The 19,850-nt window shown below is 39.9% G+C and overlaps 1 protein-coding gene across 1 annotated transcript; it reads right to left on the bottom strand.

Moving 5' to 3' along the window:
- Positions 1–1,354: 1,354 nt before the first annotated feature.
- NAPG (NSF attachment protein gamma) lies at positions 1,355–19,462 on the bottom strand. The gene is made up of 12 exons (XM_059706646.1): positions 19,283–19,462; positions 15,716–15,783; positions 13,201–13,285; positions 12,466–12,483; positions 11,548–11,578; positions 10,173–10,282; positions 9,993–10,059; positions 9,628–9,698; positions 7,820–7,898; positions 5,864–5,943; positions 5,163–5,292; positions 1,355–3,693 (listed from the first exon to the last, which is right to left on the bottom strand). The coding sequence occupies exons 1-12, from the start codon at positions 19,336–19,338 to the stop codon at positions 3,553–3,555; spliced, it is 936 nt and encodes a 311-aa protein (XP_059562629.1). The 5' UTR covers positions 19,339–19,462; the 3' UTR covers positions 1,355–3,552.
- Positions 19,463–19,850: the final 388 nt, after the last annotated feature.

The raw sequence follows: 19,850 nt of genomic DNA, 5'->3' as shown, positions 1-19,850 counted from the left end.
AACAAGTTGGTAAGTTAGATGACTTACCCTGGGTAGATAAAGAAAAAAGTATTTCATATTGACAAAGTAAGTCAACCCCATGGTGATCATACTTTGTTAGGCTAGAAGTTTTCTAATTAATGTGATAATCTGTGTATGTTCATATTTAAGGTTATTGAAACATTTAACAGAACTTGGCATATTAACCTTCTGATTTTCACTTGAAATATTTAATTGTGATTAATTTGAGAATTTAAGTTCACAAACAGTACTTGAAAATTTGGAAACTTTACTATATGCATAAGTTGAATTTATTAGCTTTACAAGTTAGTTAAGTGCCTGCAAAGATTTTGAAAGTTTTAAGACTGCCTAATTAGGTCCCTTTGAAAGCTTTGGAAGAATCAGCTATAAAAAAAAAAAAAAATTGTAAATGTAATTTAAAATGTTTAAGCTTTAAACTCTATGGGGATTTCATTAACCTAGTTTATTAGCTGGGGCTAATTACTTAGGGAAATTTTATTCAGGGCCTTTGAATGTTAACTAAAAGCCCTATAATGAACCATTAAATAAAACAAAAACAAAAACAAAAAAACTCAAATGGAAGAGGTTTGCTCTCCTTTTTCAAAATGGATACTATATTTGCTTCAGTTCTTTTTATTTCAAGACATTTTTAATGTCCTTAAATTCAGCATCAAATTAAAGTCGATATTGAGCCTTTTTTTGATACTAGCCTAATAAAAACAACGGGGGGTCAGGGTAGAGGGAGACTGTAGCATTAAGATGAGACTACCAGGGTGACCACAGAACACATTCAGAACACTCCAAGGTGTCCCCAGAGAAATGCAAAATCACATTATGGCCAAGAGCTGTTGCTTTCCCTGCATTTCCTCTACCTCTTATTCCAACTTCTATTAAGTCCAGTTATTAAATCATATTGATTCCCAGTCTATGAAAAACATGGACAATATTACATAGCAGGCACTCAAAAAATATCTGATTAATTATAAGTAAATCCACTGGTTTTTAAGGTACTAACTATGCTTAAATGCAAAACAATGCCATTTCAATTAGTTTTCTTAACCTCCTATTCATGTATTTGTTACCTCACTTAACTCAATGAAAAAATTATTTCTTTTGGAAGATGTATTAAAGTTATCCATCGCACCAAATAACAGATAGTGCAGTATTATATATAGTAACTGGATAACCAGTACCTTAAGAAACCTAAATAGTTTAAAGTTACTCCTATGGAGCAGAATATACAACTTAGACAAATACTGTTCTTGTAAAATATAATTGGAATCATATAAATAACAATGTGTCCTTAAAAAAAGAAAATAAACAAGCAAAGCAAAATGAATAACAATAAAAATAATCATATTTATATAGTTCCAGATTTTATTTTCATAATTATCTTATCATTGAAGCAATAATCTGCATTTCCATAACAACACATTTAATATCCTACTCATCAAAGAGCTGGAAAAAAATAGGAATAAAGCACAAATACTCTGCATATATACAAATAAATTCAATATATTAAATATATTTTGCAGGCTGGCTGCACTTACACTATAACAGAACATTGAATATTAGATTCTGAGCATGTTCATGCAGACTTCCACTTTGGTAAAAGTAATGACACGAGTTCTAGAAAACTATTTTTCCTTTTGTAAACACAAGTTTTCCACTCTATCCTCTGAAAATAAAGACTTACATAGGTGGAAAAGCTAAATGCATAAATGTGGAAGCAATGCTTTTTTACTGGACACCATATAGAATAACCCTGAAATACACAAGTCCTTATGGTTCTTAGTTCTTAAATGTGGGCAGGGAGGGTGGTGAGAGGTTGTGCTTATATAAACCTTTTATGTTATTTAAGACTCACTTGCATTGCTGCTACAGAATGCACTGAATTGCTCCTCATTTTACTTAATATGTAAGAAAAGAGTAAAAGTAAACAAAAGTTTCCAAGGCTGTAATGGATAATATGGTCTATAAACAAATGGTGTAAAATATCTTTTAAACACTTCCCGGTCTGTTTAAACAGATTGCTAATTACCTCAAATGAGCATCAATATAAGATTCTGGAAGCTTCTCATTGGATCTAAAGGGTATAACAGCAATGATAGGATATTTGAAATATTATCATTAAATTCAACTGCCTAAATATAGTTTTACTGAGGTTGCTCAAAGTTAATCTCCAAACAATTACTGAAAATTAGCTGATACCTGCTAAACTATGCAAGCAACTTAAGGAAACAAAACATCCAACTTATTAGTGTTTTGAATCAGACCTTCAATAAAGATTTCTATGCAAACATCCACCCACCACAAGCACACAAATCAGGAGGTTATACTGTGTAAGCGCTCCCACAGAACCAACCGTGACTAAAACCACTCTTGATAATCTACATTAGTGTTTTCGGAAGTCCAGCAAAACTAAGCAGACTGCACCTGCAACAGCTAGGACTCTATGCAGAGAGACAGGGCGTGAATGAAGAGGAAACCACTCTGGGTAGCATCTGCCTGCAGAATGCACACTGCTGGTGTTTGGAGCCCCTTTCAAATTAACAGGTTGGGAGATGGATCTAAGCCACACAGGCTGAAAGAGGAATGCTTCAAAATAACCTTTCAGGAAACATCTATAAAGGATCGAAACATTGGCAGCACAGTACTTTAAATATAAGTACTTCAAAACGATTCTCCCATTTCAGATAAATGTTTGTGGTATACAACATTTCCCACGTCATGTTACCGTCCTGTTATAACCCTAAGTGAATCAAATTATTTTGGAGGGGAAAAATATATATATATGTATATATATAAGTTGATAGAAACATTATTTCTTTGTTAGAATCCATAAAAAGGTCTAGGTTAGTTCTCATTTAGTCAAGAATCAAGTGGGTTTGGAGACAGTCACTATGTGATTTTTTGATGGGACAAATATCCATATTTCACAGAGAATTGAAGACATTTACAGAATTACTTTCATATGCTACTTTAGGAACTTTCGAATTTACAAAGAAGATTTTAAATGCATCCTTTATTGGACTAAATAATATTGTAAAGATCAAAATAGCTTCCTGTTCCAATCTCTCATCTTAATAATTTAAATGTAGCTAATATTACGAGGGATAAATTTCCTTTGCAAAATATAACAAAACAAATGTTTAAAATATTATTTTGTTTAACTAGTAAACTTCAATTTTAGCAGCAATTGTTTAAAAAAATGCAAAGGAAAGTCTCTAACAATAAATTACAAGAAAAAGAATATCTCTATGCCTATTGGCTCTTTCGTTTTGCTTAGAACATAATTTGTCTTAGAATTTGGCTTGCAAACTTTAAAATCAACTATTAAAATGTGACACTACTTTCTCCTGTTAATTGCTTCCGTGTATTTAGAAAGAAAAAAGTGCTTCACATGTAGCAGGTACAATGGGTGATTTGAGGAAGTGGTAAACAAAATTCACCTTTATTAGCATTCAAAGCCATGACTGCAATGAAATGTGGGTACCCTTAGACAAGTTCCAAGTCCATGAAGGCGTATGAGGACGTTCCCTTCAGTGAAGCCTAGCATAGCCCTCCCGCATATTCATCTTCCTCCTCGGCAGCGGGGGCAGTGGTGCCTTCAGGCTTGGCCTCTGGTGTTGCTGCGGCTTTCTTCTTGATTCCTCCTCCTGGGACCACCAAAGTCAGGCCCAGCTTAGCGTACTGTCAATGACAAAGCAATGTCTCAAAAGCTGGGTAACTAGAATCTCCGCATGTAATGTCTCAACAAAAGGCAGATCCTAGCTTTCTACCTCATGAAAACCAACACTACCATTTAGATCAGCCCTTCTCAACCTGTGGGTCGCGACCCCTTTGGGGGTTGAACGACCCTTTCACAGGGGTCATCTAAGACCATCGGAAAACACATATATAATTACATATTGTTTTTGTGATTAGTCACTATGCTTTAATTATGTTCAATTTGTAACAATGAAATTGGGGGTCACCACAACATGAGGAATTGTATTAAAGGGTCGCGGCATTAGGAAGGTTGAGAACCACTAATTTAGATGGAAAAACCACCACAGGAAAACTCAACATTGCCCTGCCCTCAGATGGCTTACAACCATAATGTGACAGGTACACAACTAGCACAAATGTCAATTCTACACTTAGGAATATGAGATAATAGGGACATGGTGAGTTAAGTAACTTATGGTTCCTATGAAATAAAGTCTTTGAGTAAATGAAGAGTGTAAGCTATGGACAAATTTTTTAAAATATTTGCAAATTCACAAAAGCCTATTAAGAATTTATCGAGAGAAATAAAGGTTTCTCTATATACATTGTGATAAAAAATTGAAGATCTTAAGCTGATCTGATACCATAAGACTAAAGTTGCAAAACGAAATCCAGTTAACTGGTGCTACCCAGCTTGCGGAGCTCACTGGTTGAGCACTGACCTATGAACCAGGAGGTCACGGTTCGATCCCCAGTGTGGGGTGTGCAGGAGGCAGCCGATCAATGATTCTCTCTCATCACTGATGTTTCTCTCTCTCCCTTCCTCTCTGAAATCAATAAAAATATATTTTAAAAAATTGGTGCTCACCAATCTACTGAAAAGGGAAATCTGAAAGAAGAGAAGCCTACTGTCATGGCTCACATCTGTACATGGCAGCACAGAAGGCTGTTTTGGGAACACAGTCCGATCTACTCGTCACCATAGGTTGGCAAGACAGAGACCAGTCTCTCCATTTCTCCGGATGAGTGAACTGAGGCTTACAGATAGTTAATTAATAACCTGCATCACACAGGTAGTCATCACTGAAGTGGAATTCCAACAAGTCTACTGAATTACAGGCCACTACATGATGGGTCTCTTTCAGACAGTGAGTCTAGAAGAAATTTAAAAACTAAGCAACCTATAGAAGCCAACAAATGAAAGAAGCTGGAAAAATGGGGCTGAATTAAAAAACATATATATGGTCAACACAGATAGAGAAATAACTGGCTGTAAACTTATATGGTTGACATTCAAACAACCCAAACCCATAATGAAAAAGTGCACATGCGAAATGAGAAGTATCTTGAGGTAAAAAATAGGAGAAAAATCTCAAAGTCCGTAAGAGAGAGAATCTTGCTGGAAGCCTCTTCCATTCAAGAGGAAAGAAGCTAAGGCGAAGGCCACTCACATCATTGTCCATGTACTTGAAGAGGGGCGAGTTGCAGACCTCTGACACCTGGTCTTGGTCTTGCTGGTCATAGCCCTCCAGCAGCTGTTCCAGGGCGGCACAGTCTTCACTCCCATTGAACCCTGGAATGCTACAGCAAGCACAAGTCACACAGCTCTACCTGCTCCCTCTCAACCAGGTGCATCTGCCCCAGCAGAGGTTTGGCAACTTCTGGAGACGTTTTTAAATGTTACAACTGGGCAGAGGTCAGGAACGACGCTAGATAATCTACAGTGCACAGGACAGGCCTGGCAACGAAGAATTACACAGCCCCAGGTCGACCGTGCCCAGATGGAGACTGCTCATCTAAACATCTCTGACAGGAAAACCCCTTATTCAGATCTTCCTGTCACATACATTCTGAAAACTTTCCTTTTTGTGTTGTTGTTCTTTTTTTCTTAGAACGCAAATATAATAAAATCATCCATGTCATTCACCTCCATGGAAGTCCCCAGGAGAAAAACACAAGAAAGAACATAACTTGTAAAAATCCTGCTGGAAAAGCTGAAATAGTAGTCAAGTGCTTCTGTCACTATGAAATTTATTTATTTTTTAAAAAAACCATCCAGTTTCACAGCCAGGATTATTGTCTACTAAGCAGTCACCTCAAACTAACAGAAATGTGGACGTTCCAAGTCAGGACAGCGCAGTCAGCGCCTTACCTGTAGCTCTCCCTGACACATCTTTCCGCAGCCACGTAGTCATTTCTGTGAAGGTGAACTAAGACTTGAGCAATTGTTTTCTAAAACAAAAGATGTGATTATGGTCCATATTTGTATCTACTTAATAAATTTAATTTCCTGACACCTAGAATTTAACTTTCATAGTTTCGGTTTTATACAGAAAGATTTATAATTTCTGCAGTGATTTCCACAGGACATCTGAGGAAAAATATACCGAAGTAGACATCTCAAACTCTACTGTGCACAAAAACGACCCCAGGGTCTTGTTAAAATGAAGACTCTGAGTCCGTGGGCCCGCAGCAGCCTGAGACCCTGCTGTTACTAACAAGCGCCCAGGTGGCCCTGGTACTGCTAGTCTGAGGACCGCAGAGTAATAAACAAGCCTTAGACACCACCTCACATTTTAAAGAAAATTTCTTTTAAAAACCTATATAGGTTTAATCTTGAAAAGGGAATTAAAAAGAAAGGGGGGCATAACTCTACTATTATACTTTGGAATTCTTAAAGAGATACTAGGAAAAACTTTAGATAACAGAAACAATGATACCATTTATAAGCCAAGGAAAGTATTAATAAGATTAAAGGTGTGACTGATATCTTCTTGGCAAAATAGCTCTTCAATATTTTATCTCTATTTTTCAGATAACTTTTATTGATCTACCTACAAGTTCCTTGAATTTTTTCATCTCAATTGTCATATTAAGTCCATCTAGTATTTTATTTCAGATACAGCTATTTTGGTTTCTCATTTGCTTCTTTTTTATAGTTTCTATTTAAAAAGCGGTATCTCCCATTCATTCGCCTGTGTTTACCTTTGGCTCACTCGCCATTATGACAGTTGCTGCAAAGCCCTGATCTGACAATCCCAACACCAAGCCATGCGTGGGTGCGCATCAGTTGCCTTTCTCTTGAGAACTGGTCCTACTGTCCTGGTTCTTCCCTGCTGAGTCTTTGGGACTGCACCCTGGGCACTGTGACTGTGATGCAGACTCGCCTATCATTTCCAGGAGAGTTGGGTGCTTCCAGCAGGCAGTCACCTAGTCAGGCTCAGACTGCATTTTTGTCTGCTTTTGGTGGGCAGTGGCTCTAGTCTTCGTTCAGTCCCTCAGCTCTGCTGGTGGGCTCTGCCCCACGCATGAGCCTGGCAAGGGTGCTATGAGCCCTGGATAGTGTTTTAATCTTACTGCAGTTCTCAAAGCCTACGTTCTGCCTCTGGGTCTGTCTTGCACAGGCCCAGCTGGAGAGTAAACCCAAGACCTGCGTGCCCTCCCCCCGCCCCCCCCCCACCCAGTCAGGGGATTCCCTGTTCCAGCTCCCTTTTCTGGGTTTTCTCCTTGCTCTCTTAGCTCATCTTCCCAGTTCCTCTGGCCAGAGATTAGGTTTCCATTGGCGTTTTAACCGGCCTGTGCCACCACCACAGCTGTAGCTCCATGACTAGGTCTTCCCCACAGAGCAAAGCCAAGGGAGGGAAAAAGAGGAAAACAGGGAGCCTTTTTTCTAACCAGAGAAATCCAGTGCCTCTGGTTAGAAAGATGCGGTCGGTGGGTTCTTCAGGCGTTTCAGCTGTTGGAGCCTCTGTGGCCCAGCTCCATGGCTGGGCTCCTAAGCCAAGGCCACAAGGGGAAATAGGAAAAGATCCTGGAAATGCATTCCTCTATTGGTTGCTTCTGCAAGTGTTTACTTCTCTCCATCAATTGGTTCTATTTACTTTTCAAAGTAATTGCTTTTTTTTGTATTTTGTCTGGAAGTTTTAGTTGTAATCAATAGGAGAGAGGCTGCAGTAGGCTTATTCCATCTTGGTCAAATAGAGAGTCCCAGAAAACATTATTTAAAAAAATAGACAAATATCCATGGAATCTGGTTATAGGTACATATTTACGCCAATATGAAAAATTATGTAATGTAAAGCCAAAAATAAGCACTTTCAAAATATACCTTATAACAAGTTGGGTAATTCTCAATTTCCTTATAAATATTTTTTTCTTTCTGAATAGAAAGTGCCGCCTCATCAAACCTAAAAACAAAAACAAAGGAATGTCAAACAAGGCAGGTCTCAATGATCTACAGCAGAGGCCATTCTTATAACATATTTGATAGTACAACTTTTAGAGAAATAAAGAAGATAACAGGCATTTTGGCAACTGCTCCATTTCCATGAGCTCTACTCATACGGCTTCTTTTAAATGCTCGCCCTGCCCTTTTAGGCATCACGCAGACAGTCAAAGCAAGAGGAGGTACGGATAGGTTACTTCAAATGGAGAGTTTTAAGTCTGGTAAGGATCATTCATTAATCAGCATCCAGCAAATTCAACAAACTACTTTATGACTGTTTATGAAATGTCTTAGAGAGAGACAGCCCTCAATTTCATCACCCCAGATTTCTTTCCTTCCACCGAAAGGCCATCCAGACGCCCTGAGAGCACCGCCTCCCACCGAAGAACCACTTCTCCCACTCCGCCCTCACTGACCATGCTCACTGCTGCCTCCGTGACCCCAGCAGCACCCGGTGCTGAAAAGGGCAGCAGTGGAGAGCAGTCGACACCAGAAAAATCCTTCTGCTGCCTTTGATCCTCAACATTCATCTTTTTCTGTCTACTCTCACACATTTTCCTCTTCTTCCATCCCACTCACATGGCAGTGTAGAGGAAGGTTTCACCAAAAATCTTCCTCTGAGGCCCCATCCCTTTCTTTCCTCCCCAACCCTAATCAGATCTTCTCCCAGCAAAGCTATATTAGACAGGGGTTGGCAAAAGTAGGTGTACAGTTGTGAGTACCTGAAACAGAGTTTATTCTTGCATTATTATTTATTTATTATTGTAGTATTTGTGTTATTTGTCTTCTTATTATTTCATATCCTTATTTATGATTTATCTTTCAGGTAATGATGACTGGTACTTTAACCTACTTTTGCCCACCCCTGTACTCCTAATTCCAGTACTCCCTTACTAACATTGAACTTGTGACCGGGTGAATTTGAGTCTTCACCTATTTCTCCCATCCTAACAGCCAAAAAGAGGAAGCAGTCTGCACTGTGAGGATATAGAGAGAGAAAGGTGTTGCTATGACTCAAAAGTACAAAAATGTTATACTATATTTTTCTGTGCCAATCATTACTTTTAAAAAATATTTTCATACAAAAATATACAGTGGCTTGGTTTAACTCACATTATGAATTTGAATTTTTGTGGGCTGTCAGTTTACTGCCTCATAAAGTGAGACTCATTAGAGAAACGTATTCTGAATTTCTAAAGATCAACTTGCTAAATTGTGGGGCCAAAGCTGGTTTATAAGTTGGGCATGGTAGCAGAATTCTATGTCATATATTTAAAGGATAAAAAAGTAAAACCCTATTTAATGACACTATTTGGCTATCAAAAAGCTGTCCATTTTCATGGGGGAGCATTCAGGGCATCTTGTTATTTATGCCTATATGGATATTTCTCCTTAAAAGATAGACATTATAATCTAACCAAATATCAGATCAAAACTGCTCTCTCTCTCATGCTGCTGAGCCAACAAGAGTACAATGCCTGATACTTTTTGAGATTACACCTTAGAAAAACAGATCTTTTAATATTTAACTCAATGTGCCACCTTACAGACATCAATATTTATTGGGTCCCCTGGTGTGTCCATGACTCACACCAAAAAGCTTAACAAGCTGTTCCCAAAATTACTTAACAGTTCCAACATGAACTAAAGGTATACACGGTCGCACATGAACACAGTTTTGGAAAACTCACCTGCGTCCTCGTACTAGCAGTCTGGAGGCTTTTCCTAGTAATTCAACTGCCTGTCGTAAACGTTCCTCATTCTACAGGAATCAAACAAAAGAGAGTGTTGGCAGCTTCAATGCAGGAACCTTTGTTCCCTCCAATAATTACCTAATAAAAAAGTAATGGCACTCAATATGGGGGTGAGGGGTGGGGGTGAGAGGGTGACACCAAAGCTGCTGGTCCATTTCATCGCTCTCTAATAGAGACAAACAGAGTTCATCTGGGAGCACAGAAAAGGTTTAAAAAGTAGCTGCTGCATTTCTCTATTTACATATTATGAATCTAAACATTCTAAGTGTATTTAAAGAAAAAGAAATAAAATTCAAACTTACTTCAAACACATTAGCTGTCTGCTGGTATAACTGTACAGCCTTTTCTGGATTTACATTTTCTATAAGCCTAAATTACACAAGAAAAATTGACTCACGTGAGAAATAGAAAACTTGTTTTTCAAAGGATTTTATTAAATAAAAAGATGATGACTCTATGCAGAGCCTGTTGCGCACACTCACTTTCCAGCTCGCTCCAAGGCCATGGCTGCTGTGTCGGGGGTGCCATTTTCCAGATACATCATGCTGGCTTTTTCAATCAGCTGGACAGCCTGTGGGAGTTGCTGCATCTCCTTTAGGCAAAGGACAGAGCGTGATCAGTAAATGCATCAACTTAAAAATGCAAAGTTAACCTGAAATTCAATTATTTTACCCCTGATTCATAAAAGTAAATGACTCAAACTTTATACAATAAAATATACTTAAAATGAAATGCCTTCAACATGGTTACTCTTCCCATCAGGCTTCATTTAGCCAAACCAAATATGTATCAGTTAATTTCTACACAGAATTCATCATCACTTCACAGAATTTCAGGGAAACTATACAAATAAATTTGCTCTTTACCGTTTTGTAAGCATTCAAACCCCTTTTAACATCTACTGAGTCCCTACTATACACAAGGCCTATGCCAAAGGTGGCAAACTGCATCCCAAGGGCTGCATCTTATTTCCAAGTGCATCTTATTTGAACCATTCAGTATTTTTAAATCAGATAATTTCATAAAAGTTGTTTCATGACTTTCTACGTTAAAAAAATATCAAAGGCTATTAAATCAGCCAGCTTACATTCCCACACGGCCATAATATGCTGGGGCTGAGCAGCAGCTGTCCTGATGGAGGAATATTACCTCCTGCAGCCTCAATTCTCCCCATTTCCTACTGCCCTACACACCCAGGCACCTCCTCCTTTTCAGTCACTCCATTATGCCCTGCGTTCATCTGAGTTTGCAACCACCTTCCATGCTGAATGCCATCAACAGCATACTTTGAGGGTCAGTGTCATAAAGTAATATGTTATGTCACACAACAGAATATTAATTTCCAACCTGTGTTTAAGAAGCAGAAATATAAAAAGAGGCATAGCCACACTAGCCAAAATAGTTCATTCAAGGAGAATCAGTTAAACAGCAACAGCTTAAGTCTTCTCTTCAATGCCAACTGATATATGTAAAACAAGCAAAAATCTCTCCTCTCTATAACCCATGGGCAGTAAAAAATATGTACTTGTACATTTTTACCACATTCAGCTGTTGTAAATTTCTCAGAAGTAGGGGAACCTCCCACATAGCTCTGTTTAGCTTAGCGATACACCTCTCCTGGTTACAAAGCCTAGAACCTTGGGATTCCCAGTTTCCTCCAACATATTCTCTCTTAAATTTCACTTTTAGAAATTCCTATTTTATGACACACACATTTTACCTTGTAGGCCCAATTAGTATTGCTTTGGACATCTGTCGCCTTACAAGGAGACTTTTCAACTTCAACACAAATTTACTTCAACACCATGCAGTTAATTCATTTTAGTTATATAACAGCTGTGACAGAACATTACTGACCTTCAACATCATGCCAGCTTGCTCATAAGCTCTGCAAAGAGAATATAAATTCCCGGATGAGATCTTAATGAAATAGGAGGAGGAGAAACCTTCTATTACAGATAAAGGAAGTTATTTCACTTTTTAAAAAATATATTTTTACTGATTTCAGAGAGGAAGGGAGAGAGAGATAGGAACATCAATGATGAGGGAATCATTGATTGGCTGCCTCCTCCACATCCTCCACTGGGGATTGAGCCCGAAACCCAGGCATGTGCCCTTGACTGGAATCGAACCTGGGACCCTTCAGTCCTCAGTCCAATGCTCTATCCATTGAGCCAAACCAGCTAGGGCACTTATCTCATCACTTTTAACTGGCTTAGGCACTACACATTACTTTAGGCTTGTATTAACACACAACGTTTTTTTTCTTTCTTTTTATTTTCACAGACAATACTGCCTTAGCAACATCAGGCACCTAAAATAAAGGGTTTTTATTTTGCAGATGCAAAATTAAGTATGATACAGAATGGGTAAGTGACTTCTATTGGACAAGTCTAAATCCAAGTTTTCAAACAAGTACTCTCCACAAAAGCAGGAGAAAGCTTCCTACTTTTCTCCATAGACACTATTAACTATCAAGAAAGAGGGAAACAAATTAATTGTAACTTACTTGGTTTTTCATAAGTTACTGAACAAAATGGTCCTAAAAATACCGAGCTGAATTTAATTGAAACATTGTATATCTTAGGAGAGCTTAGTTTTTAAAGTTCAGGTGAAGACTAAAACAAATGAAAATGATTTTTATTTAAATCAATACAAAATAATCCACTATTTACAAGTTTATAATTTAGGAAAAATTTACTGACCTATGGAAAAACAACATTTAAAACATAATAATCTGCAAACACATGAAAACGTGAGAAAATATTTACTTACTTGGCAGCATGGAAAAGACTGAATGGATGTAACAAAGTCAAAATTAAGGAAAAAAAGCAAACCAAGCATTTCTAAGTATTTACTATTTAAAAGACAAAGGTAACTAAATCATTGCCTTAGTTGTGATCCAAAAGGCAAATCCTACAAACAGGTAAAGAAGAAATAGTTTAGTGCCTACTAATGTCTCTTAAAACTACATAATCCACAAGAACACCACATAGATTTTAAACTAGTTCCATTATGCATTAATCTGAAGAGTTTTACTAAAATTCAAGGTTATTATAACCATAATATTAGCTAGTGAGACAAATTTAACATTTTTAGTATAAGTTTTAAATAACTTCAGGAAAATGTATTGTTTTGAACTACTTATAAATCGTATTTCAAACGCCTGAGAAAGACTATATTTTAAAAATATTTATATAGTAGTTATACATCTCCAATACTTGTGCTACCTCTTCATTCTTCAGTGCCTGTCTACAGATTTTCCTTACCTAATCCCAAATAAAACCATCATCAAGCAAATCCAGAAAAAAAAGGAAATAAACTCTCAAATGTAGCTCTGCAAAGCAGTATGAACCTTATGATCAGAAGTCTCTATAAATGCTCCTTCAGAGTTTAAATATGCAGAATTTTTCTAACCGTTTTCTAATTTAATGGCATTGTACTCCACATGTAGCAAATTTGTCAAAGTTATCGAATTGTTAAGTCCTTTTTAAAGGCTGAAAAAGATACGCCCTGTTATTCTCATGGGCCACAGCTTCTCTCAGGCAGGCATCTTTTGCTTGGTCAAACTGTTTGGCATTCTTAAAAGCAAGAGCTGAAATGAAACAACAGAAAGACTTTCTATTTCCACCACTTAAAATTTTCAAATGAATCATTACCAAAATCTGTATCATATGTAAAGTACTGGAAAACATGTGTACTTATTTTAATCAAATACTTAGGAAGTTCTACAAAACTATAAAGTATTACTTTTTCTAAAGCAATTTTCTTACCACTTTTTGGATGATCAATAACTTAGAAGTATTTTCAAAAGTTGTTTTAATCGTATACTGTTTGCTAAAAATCAGTGCTACTTCCACTCAAAACTAAGAAGTCTTTCTAATACCAATATCTAAGCTTTGAGAACTTAAGACCGTATCAGCCAAACCAATGCTCCCAAATAAGAGGTACTATCACAAAAAACAGTACCTTACTTCACCAGTCTTACATTTAATAATAGTAATTTAAAAAAAAAACAGTGCTTTAGTTATAACTTATTCCATCTTTTGAATAATTTAGAAATAATGAAAGCGTAACATGCTAATTAGACCAGACAGCCAAACGACCTTCCGGATGTCCTTCCAGACGAAGCCAGGGCTGCTAGGGCCGAGCCACTTGCATGAATTTCATGCATTGGGCCTCTAGTTTAGAAATAAAAACCAATAAGCACATTAAATCTATACTAATAAAAGGGTAATATGCTAATTAGGGCAGACATCTTCCAGACAAAGCCACAGCAGCTGCTGGAGGCTCAGGCAGGCCGTGGATGGCGGCTGCCGCTGCGAGGGCCCAAGGCTCAGGCAACGAGGGCCGGGCCAAGGCTCAGGCAGCCGCAAGGGCCGGCAACGGCAGCAGCAGAGGCATGATGGGGGCATCGCCTTCCCCTGATCGGTCGGTTGCCTCCCACAGAGGGAGGCCAGACTGCATCAGCAGGTCATCCCCTGAGAGCTCCCGTACTATGAGAGGGAGCAGGCCAGGCTGAGGGACCCCCCAGTGCACGAATTTTCATGCACTGGGCCTCTAGTGTTTTTATAATAAGCCTTCCTCTTTGGAACAATCTTTAAATAAATTTCTAAAAAATTAAAACTGCATTTTTCAAAAATAAAGCTTTTGCACTGTTTAACTTTCTGTGGGGGAAAAAAAAAACCTCAATATCCAAAATGTTAAAATACATTGCTCATTGTTGTAAAATGTCATCATCAGAGCAAAACAATGAGGACTAGCCCTAAAATATGATGCTGCAGATTTGGTAAACTTACCAAAGGTTGCTTACAAATATGGAAAAAGGATACAACTTTAAGAAAAAAGTTATTTGTTAAAAATGCATTCTTAAAATCCTCTTTAATAAAATATTGAAAATAAACTACTAAAACTAATTCCCTTTGTGAATTTCCACATTTATTCTGATTTTAAATGTATTATGCATAAGCCCTTAAAGAAAATAAATGTAAGCTTTAATGGGAAAATCTGACCTGAAATATTTATTTTTGAAAGCAGCTGATCGTCTCAGATGTATATACAACAAATCTGTGTCAAATTTCCCTCATGGAAATTTGCAAAATGTTGTGCCCTCAAGTTACAAGGTGTTCATAAAATCCATATAAAGTATGAACTGTTAATAATTTTCCCCTTAAATATGATATAAAAATATGAGCGAGAATTTACTCAGGGTTTAAATAAAAGTGCTAAAGACTCATTTGTTGTCATTTCTTTTATTATCTAGAAAGTAACACGTATTGTACTGATTAGCTTCAATTTCTCCAATTTCTTTTTTCTTTGGTGATATGCTAGGATAACAAAAGGGATCAGGTCTGTCACTGAAACACAACTGTAAATGTATTCTGGGCACTTCAAATTGTACCACGCTTTATATCCAAAATAATCACAAATATGCTGAAAGCTCTCATTCCATAATTTAAAATGCTAAAGTTTTAGTAAAGCCCCTGTCTGTTCCACATTTCAAATCATTTTTATCTTACAGAAGATAAATATATTCTAATATTTATGTAGCTTAACACTCATGAACGTTTATCACTGTTTCTCAAAATGAAGCTCATAAAAAACCACTGCTGTCAAATACATGATTTTAGATCTTCTTATAAGGCTAATTAAAAAAATTTAACAAACAAAAGTCTTTATTCAATAACAGGAAGTGTAATAAAGGGTTATGGCAAAACTCCTAGAAATACTATGCAACTGACTGAAGTTTAAGAATATATAAACAATGCTAAAAACCTGCAGCTAGGTTCTGCCAATCCTACTCACCTCCCTTGTCACGAGAGGCAGAATTATGGAGATCTCTGACTCAGCCTCCACACATTTGAAAATAATGACGTAAAAAATGCCAGGGCATGGGCAGGTTGTTGTTGCTGTTTAACTATTAGAATCTTATAGGAGGCATTAGGAGTAAGTATTATGCTGAGAGGAAGCTATCAGCCTACTTAAAGATTACACTTTGGAGTTACTGGGCCACAGTCACACATACCTGCTTTTCCATATTCAGAAGCAGCACTGTCATAATCTGGCTTCCATTTTAATAAACCAGTTTTCAGGCTAAAATGAAAGAAAGGCATATATCTTAGAAGTTACCAAACACATTTATAAGTCAGAACTCTGCTTGTAATGACATCACAGGTCATTAAAAAATAGGGGGGGGAGCCAGCAGGTAACAAGTCTGGCTCCTTTAGACCATCTCCATCCAACTGATTTATAATTTAATACAACCTCACCATTTCCCTTCTCACTACCATAGACATGGTTTCCCTCCTTTTGAAATACCTGCATAACTCCAACTACAGCAGACTCTCAGTGCATGGTCCCTACGCCAGCTGGAAATGTTCTAGAAAAGTAAATTATTGAGCCCCGTACCAGACCCATGGAACCAAAAGCTCTGGAAGTGCAGCAAAAACCCAGGTGTAACAAGCCCCGAGGCACACTAAAGCTTGAAGCCCACTAAAGCACAGCATCAAGTAAACGCTCGGAGCTGTGTGACTGACGCTCAGGAGAGGACAGAGAGATTAAATGAGAACGCTACATGCTACACCCCGGGTCCAGTGTGGATGCCCTAGGAGGCCTTAGGGAGAGGGCAGAATACAAACATTCAGGCGAACAACAGAGGGAGTCACCAGTGAACAGGAAGAAGAACCAGAAAGACAGGGATGTTATGAAAACCAGAGATGCTGCTTTCAAGGATCACCAATGGCTTCTCAGATGCTAAACCAAAGGACCATCAATTCTGAGTCTTTACCTTACTTGCTGTTTCTGCAATATGTTATTTTCTTGCTTTAATTTAAAATAATTTCATATTTCCAGTTTAAATTAACTTAGTGACTATCAAGCTTGGGTGTGCATAAGAATTGCTAAATAAACACCATCTTAGCTTCTACATCCCAATTCAATTAGCTTATATATCACAATGTTAGCTTCAAACCTTACCTGAGCGATGGGGAATCCCCTTGGGCCCTCCCTCAGAAGTACACCTTCATTCTGTGACAGCTGTGTGAACTGCCCAGAGACCCTGACTTTAAAGGAACATTTTTCTGCCAATTAAATCTCTCTATATAAAAGCCTCATATGCAAATTGTCCCCACAGGAGTTCAACCAGGAGACCGATCGCTCGCTATGACATGTGCTGACCACCAGGGGGTGGTGCGGAATGAAGGAAGGCCCCAGCCTGCAGCCAACAGCTGGGGAGGGAGGCCCCAGCCAGCCTACGGACTGTACCTGTGCATGAATTTCGTGCACTGGGCCTCTAGTTTATTTAATATTTGTATCTGTGTATATACCGGAACTTGTATAAGATGCAAATTTGTAACACAATTTTAAAAAATTCCATCAAAAACAAGGTATAATCATTCAATTGTCTAATGGGCTACATATGAAAGAGCTAGAGATTAAAAATATAGTAACTAAGCATCTCTAATTTGGAAGGGAGAAGGCACTCTGGTTAATTTAGTTTAATGGCTATATCTAAGTTTTTACTACTTCTGTCAAAAAATTTGATATAGAAATTCTGTTGAGGCCAACAGTTTAATCAATGTTCATAGGACCAAACCCCACAAAATGATAATTACAAAACTATTTGGCAACATTGACCCATATTATCATTAGATGACAGAAATATCAAATCATCTCTCCTAAATTCCAGGGCCATATTTCCCGCCACCTACTGAGCCTCAAACAGAACACATTCAAGCCTCAATCCAACACCTCCCTGCCCATTCACCTCTGTGCCCTGCATTGGCTGAAGGTCTCTCCACCACTCCAGCTCCCAAGTTAGACACGTAGGGGCCAAGCCTTTCCTTCCACATCCAGTCAAGTCACTGAAGCTTTTCAATTCTGTCTAAGGAATGTCACCCAATCCTGTCCCTTGTACTGTTGTAATTCAGGCCCTGACCATGACAGCCTACCACATGTAATGGGGAAGTCACTGTCACTCTGCCCTCCTCACCCATTTCTCCCACCCTGGGGAGAGCAACCTTTCCTCACTGGGCATCTCAACTGAAGCTACTGTATCCTTCTAAACTCTTCTGTTTACTTGTCTGCTCTTCTGTGAATTCTAAGCTCTTAAGGAAAAGACCTTTTTTTTTTAACCTCAATAACCCCAGCAGCCAGTGCACAGGTACATGGTGACAATTTGTAAATGTCTGCTTACCAATTATGCCAGTATTCTCACTCTCCTCTCCTCCCAGGCCTTCTCCACATTACCACATTTCTTTTGCCTAAACGAAATCTAACCGGGTCCCATTGGCTTCCTGATCCCTAGAAAAGCTAAGGTTCAGACCATCAGAGCAGAGCCACCACCCCGTCACCATCTGGCCCTAACTCTCCTCTCCAGCTCACGCCCTGGCCCTGCAACTACTCTGTGTTCCCGGCTCCCAGCATGTTGGCAGGCCTGCGCTCCCCCTACATCCTGGGCCTAGATTCTCCCACAGGGTTTCCCCTCCTCCGAAAATTTCCTCTTTGTCAGGCCCTGCTCAGAAGTCACCTTTGTTAATAGGTTCCTACATTTCCCCGGGACAGAATACACTTCTCCCCCCGTGTCACCAAAGCACAGCTGACGGCTTTAGGATGATCCTCATTACACACACTATTAATACTTCTGTGTTTGCTCTCAGCAGAAAGAAAGGTGGTTGTGGGCACGTGCACCAAGGACCCCAGTGCCGCCCACACCCTGCCTGCAAGTAACAGAAAGAGCTGGTGGCTCCCACCCACCCACCGGCGGAGAACCGTACTGGCCACCTTCCCCTGGTGCAGGCCCGGGGAAGGTATTAGGAGTCTCATTTCCCCTTCTGTAAAATGAGCATCTCTATCAGGAAAGGTGTGGAGGTGTCAGATTAGGTGTGTGAAGCATCTCACACAGAGCACAATGCAGACTTTTCATTATCTCGAACTGCCAGATACAACTTCGTTGGGTAACACAACCGAGAAGGAGGGGAGTGTCAAAAGGAGTAGACAGAATAACTCCGTTCTGCAAATGCCGGCCCGACAGACATAAACAGACTAAGGAGGCGCAGTTCTTGCTCCCAGGAAGGGTACACCAGAACATGACAAGGGGTCCCCGGGTCAGTTTCAGGGTACATTTGCAGCCCACTGCCCGACACAGGGCAGGCTTTTCGCGCAGGAGCTCGGGGCGATCTGATCTCCCGGGGACAGCTTGGGTGTCACCCGGAGAGGGAGGAGAGGCGCGATGCTGCCCTCGAGAAGGCGCAGGCCGGGAGTGCTGCTAATCACGCTGCAATGCGCAGGGCGGCCCCTCCATCGGGTATCCCCCAGCCCAAAGTGCCGAGGGTCAGCTCCCTGTTAGCAAAAGCAGCGGAGTCTGCAGCCCAACGACCTCCGGAGGGGCGCGTGGATCACTTCCGGCGGGGAATGGGGGGCAACTATGCTTCCGGCCCCGCAGCGGCCCGCGCTCCGGCCCCTCGCAGGTCGTCGCCAACACCCCCACTCTCACTGCCTCGCTCCTCCTTCCAACCCCGGGTGCTCAGACCGGGCCAGAGAGGGGCACGACCCCAGGGCCACACCGAGGCCCAAATCAGGGTCCCTCACTCACTATTTCTCAGCTTTGGCGATGTGCTCCAGCCCCTCATTTATCTTCTGAGCTGCCATCTCCAGGGCCCTGCGGCTGACGTAGAAGGAAAAAGCCCAAGTTGGTGGGCGTGGGAGCGCCGAGTAGGAAGCCAGGACAGCAGGACACCTCTCCGCTACAGGGGCCGGCAGGGCTCAAACCTAGTGAGGCGGGGCGGGGACGCCAGCCTGCCAGGCGCAGGGCGCAGACACTGCGCAGGCGCGGAGCGCAGGGGCGTGTCAGACCCGTGAGCTCCCGGGCCGGGGCGGTATGGGACGACTAAAAGGGGTTCGCTCATTCATTCCTTCATTCATTCAACAAATATATGTTGAACAATTCACATGTGCCAGGTACTGCTCTAAGCACCGGAAAAGCAGCAGGGTGTCCAACAGAGGAGAAACCGCCGCCCTCATGGAGCCTTGCCTTCCCATTCAGGGGAAAATGTGTTGGTGCTATCACTTAACTACATTTGTGCCATAGCTAGAAGTATTCATTGTTTTCAGTTTGCCTTTGGAGCGCCAACTATGTCAGTCAGTAAGCAAACAAACTGTTA

The sequence above is a fragment of the Myotis daubentonii genome, chromosome 8, assembly GCF_963259705.1.
Source record: "Myotis daubentonii chromosome 8, mMyoDau2.1, whole genome shotgun sequence".
Taxonomy (NCBI): domain Eukaryota; kingdom Metazoa; phylum Chordata; class Mammalia; order Chiroptera; family Vespertilionidae; genus Myotis; species Myotis daubentonii.
Note: the sequence above shows the minus strand (reverse complement) of the source record. Positions and strands in the feature narration are given on the sequence as shown.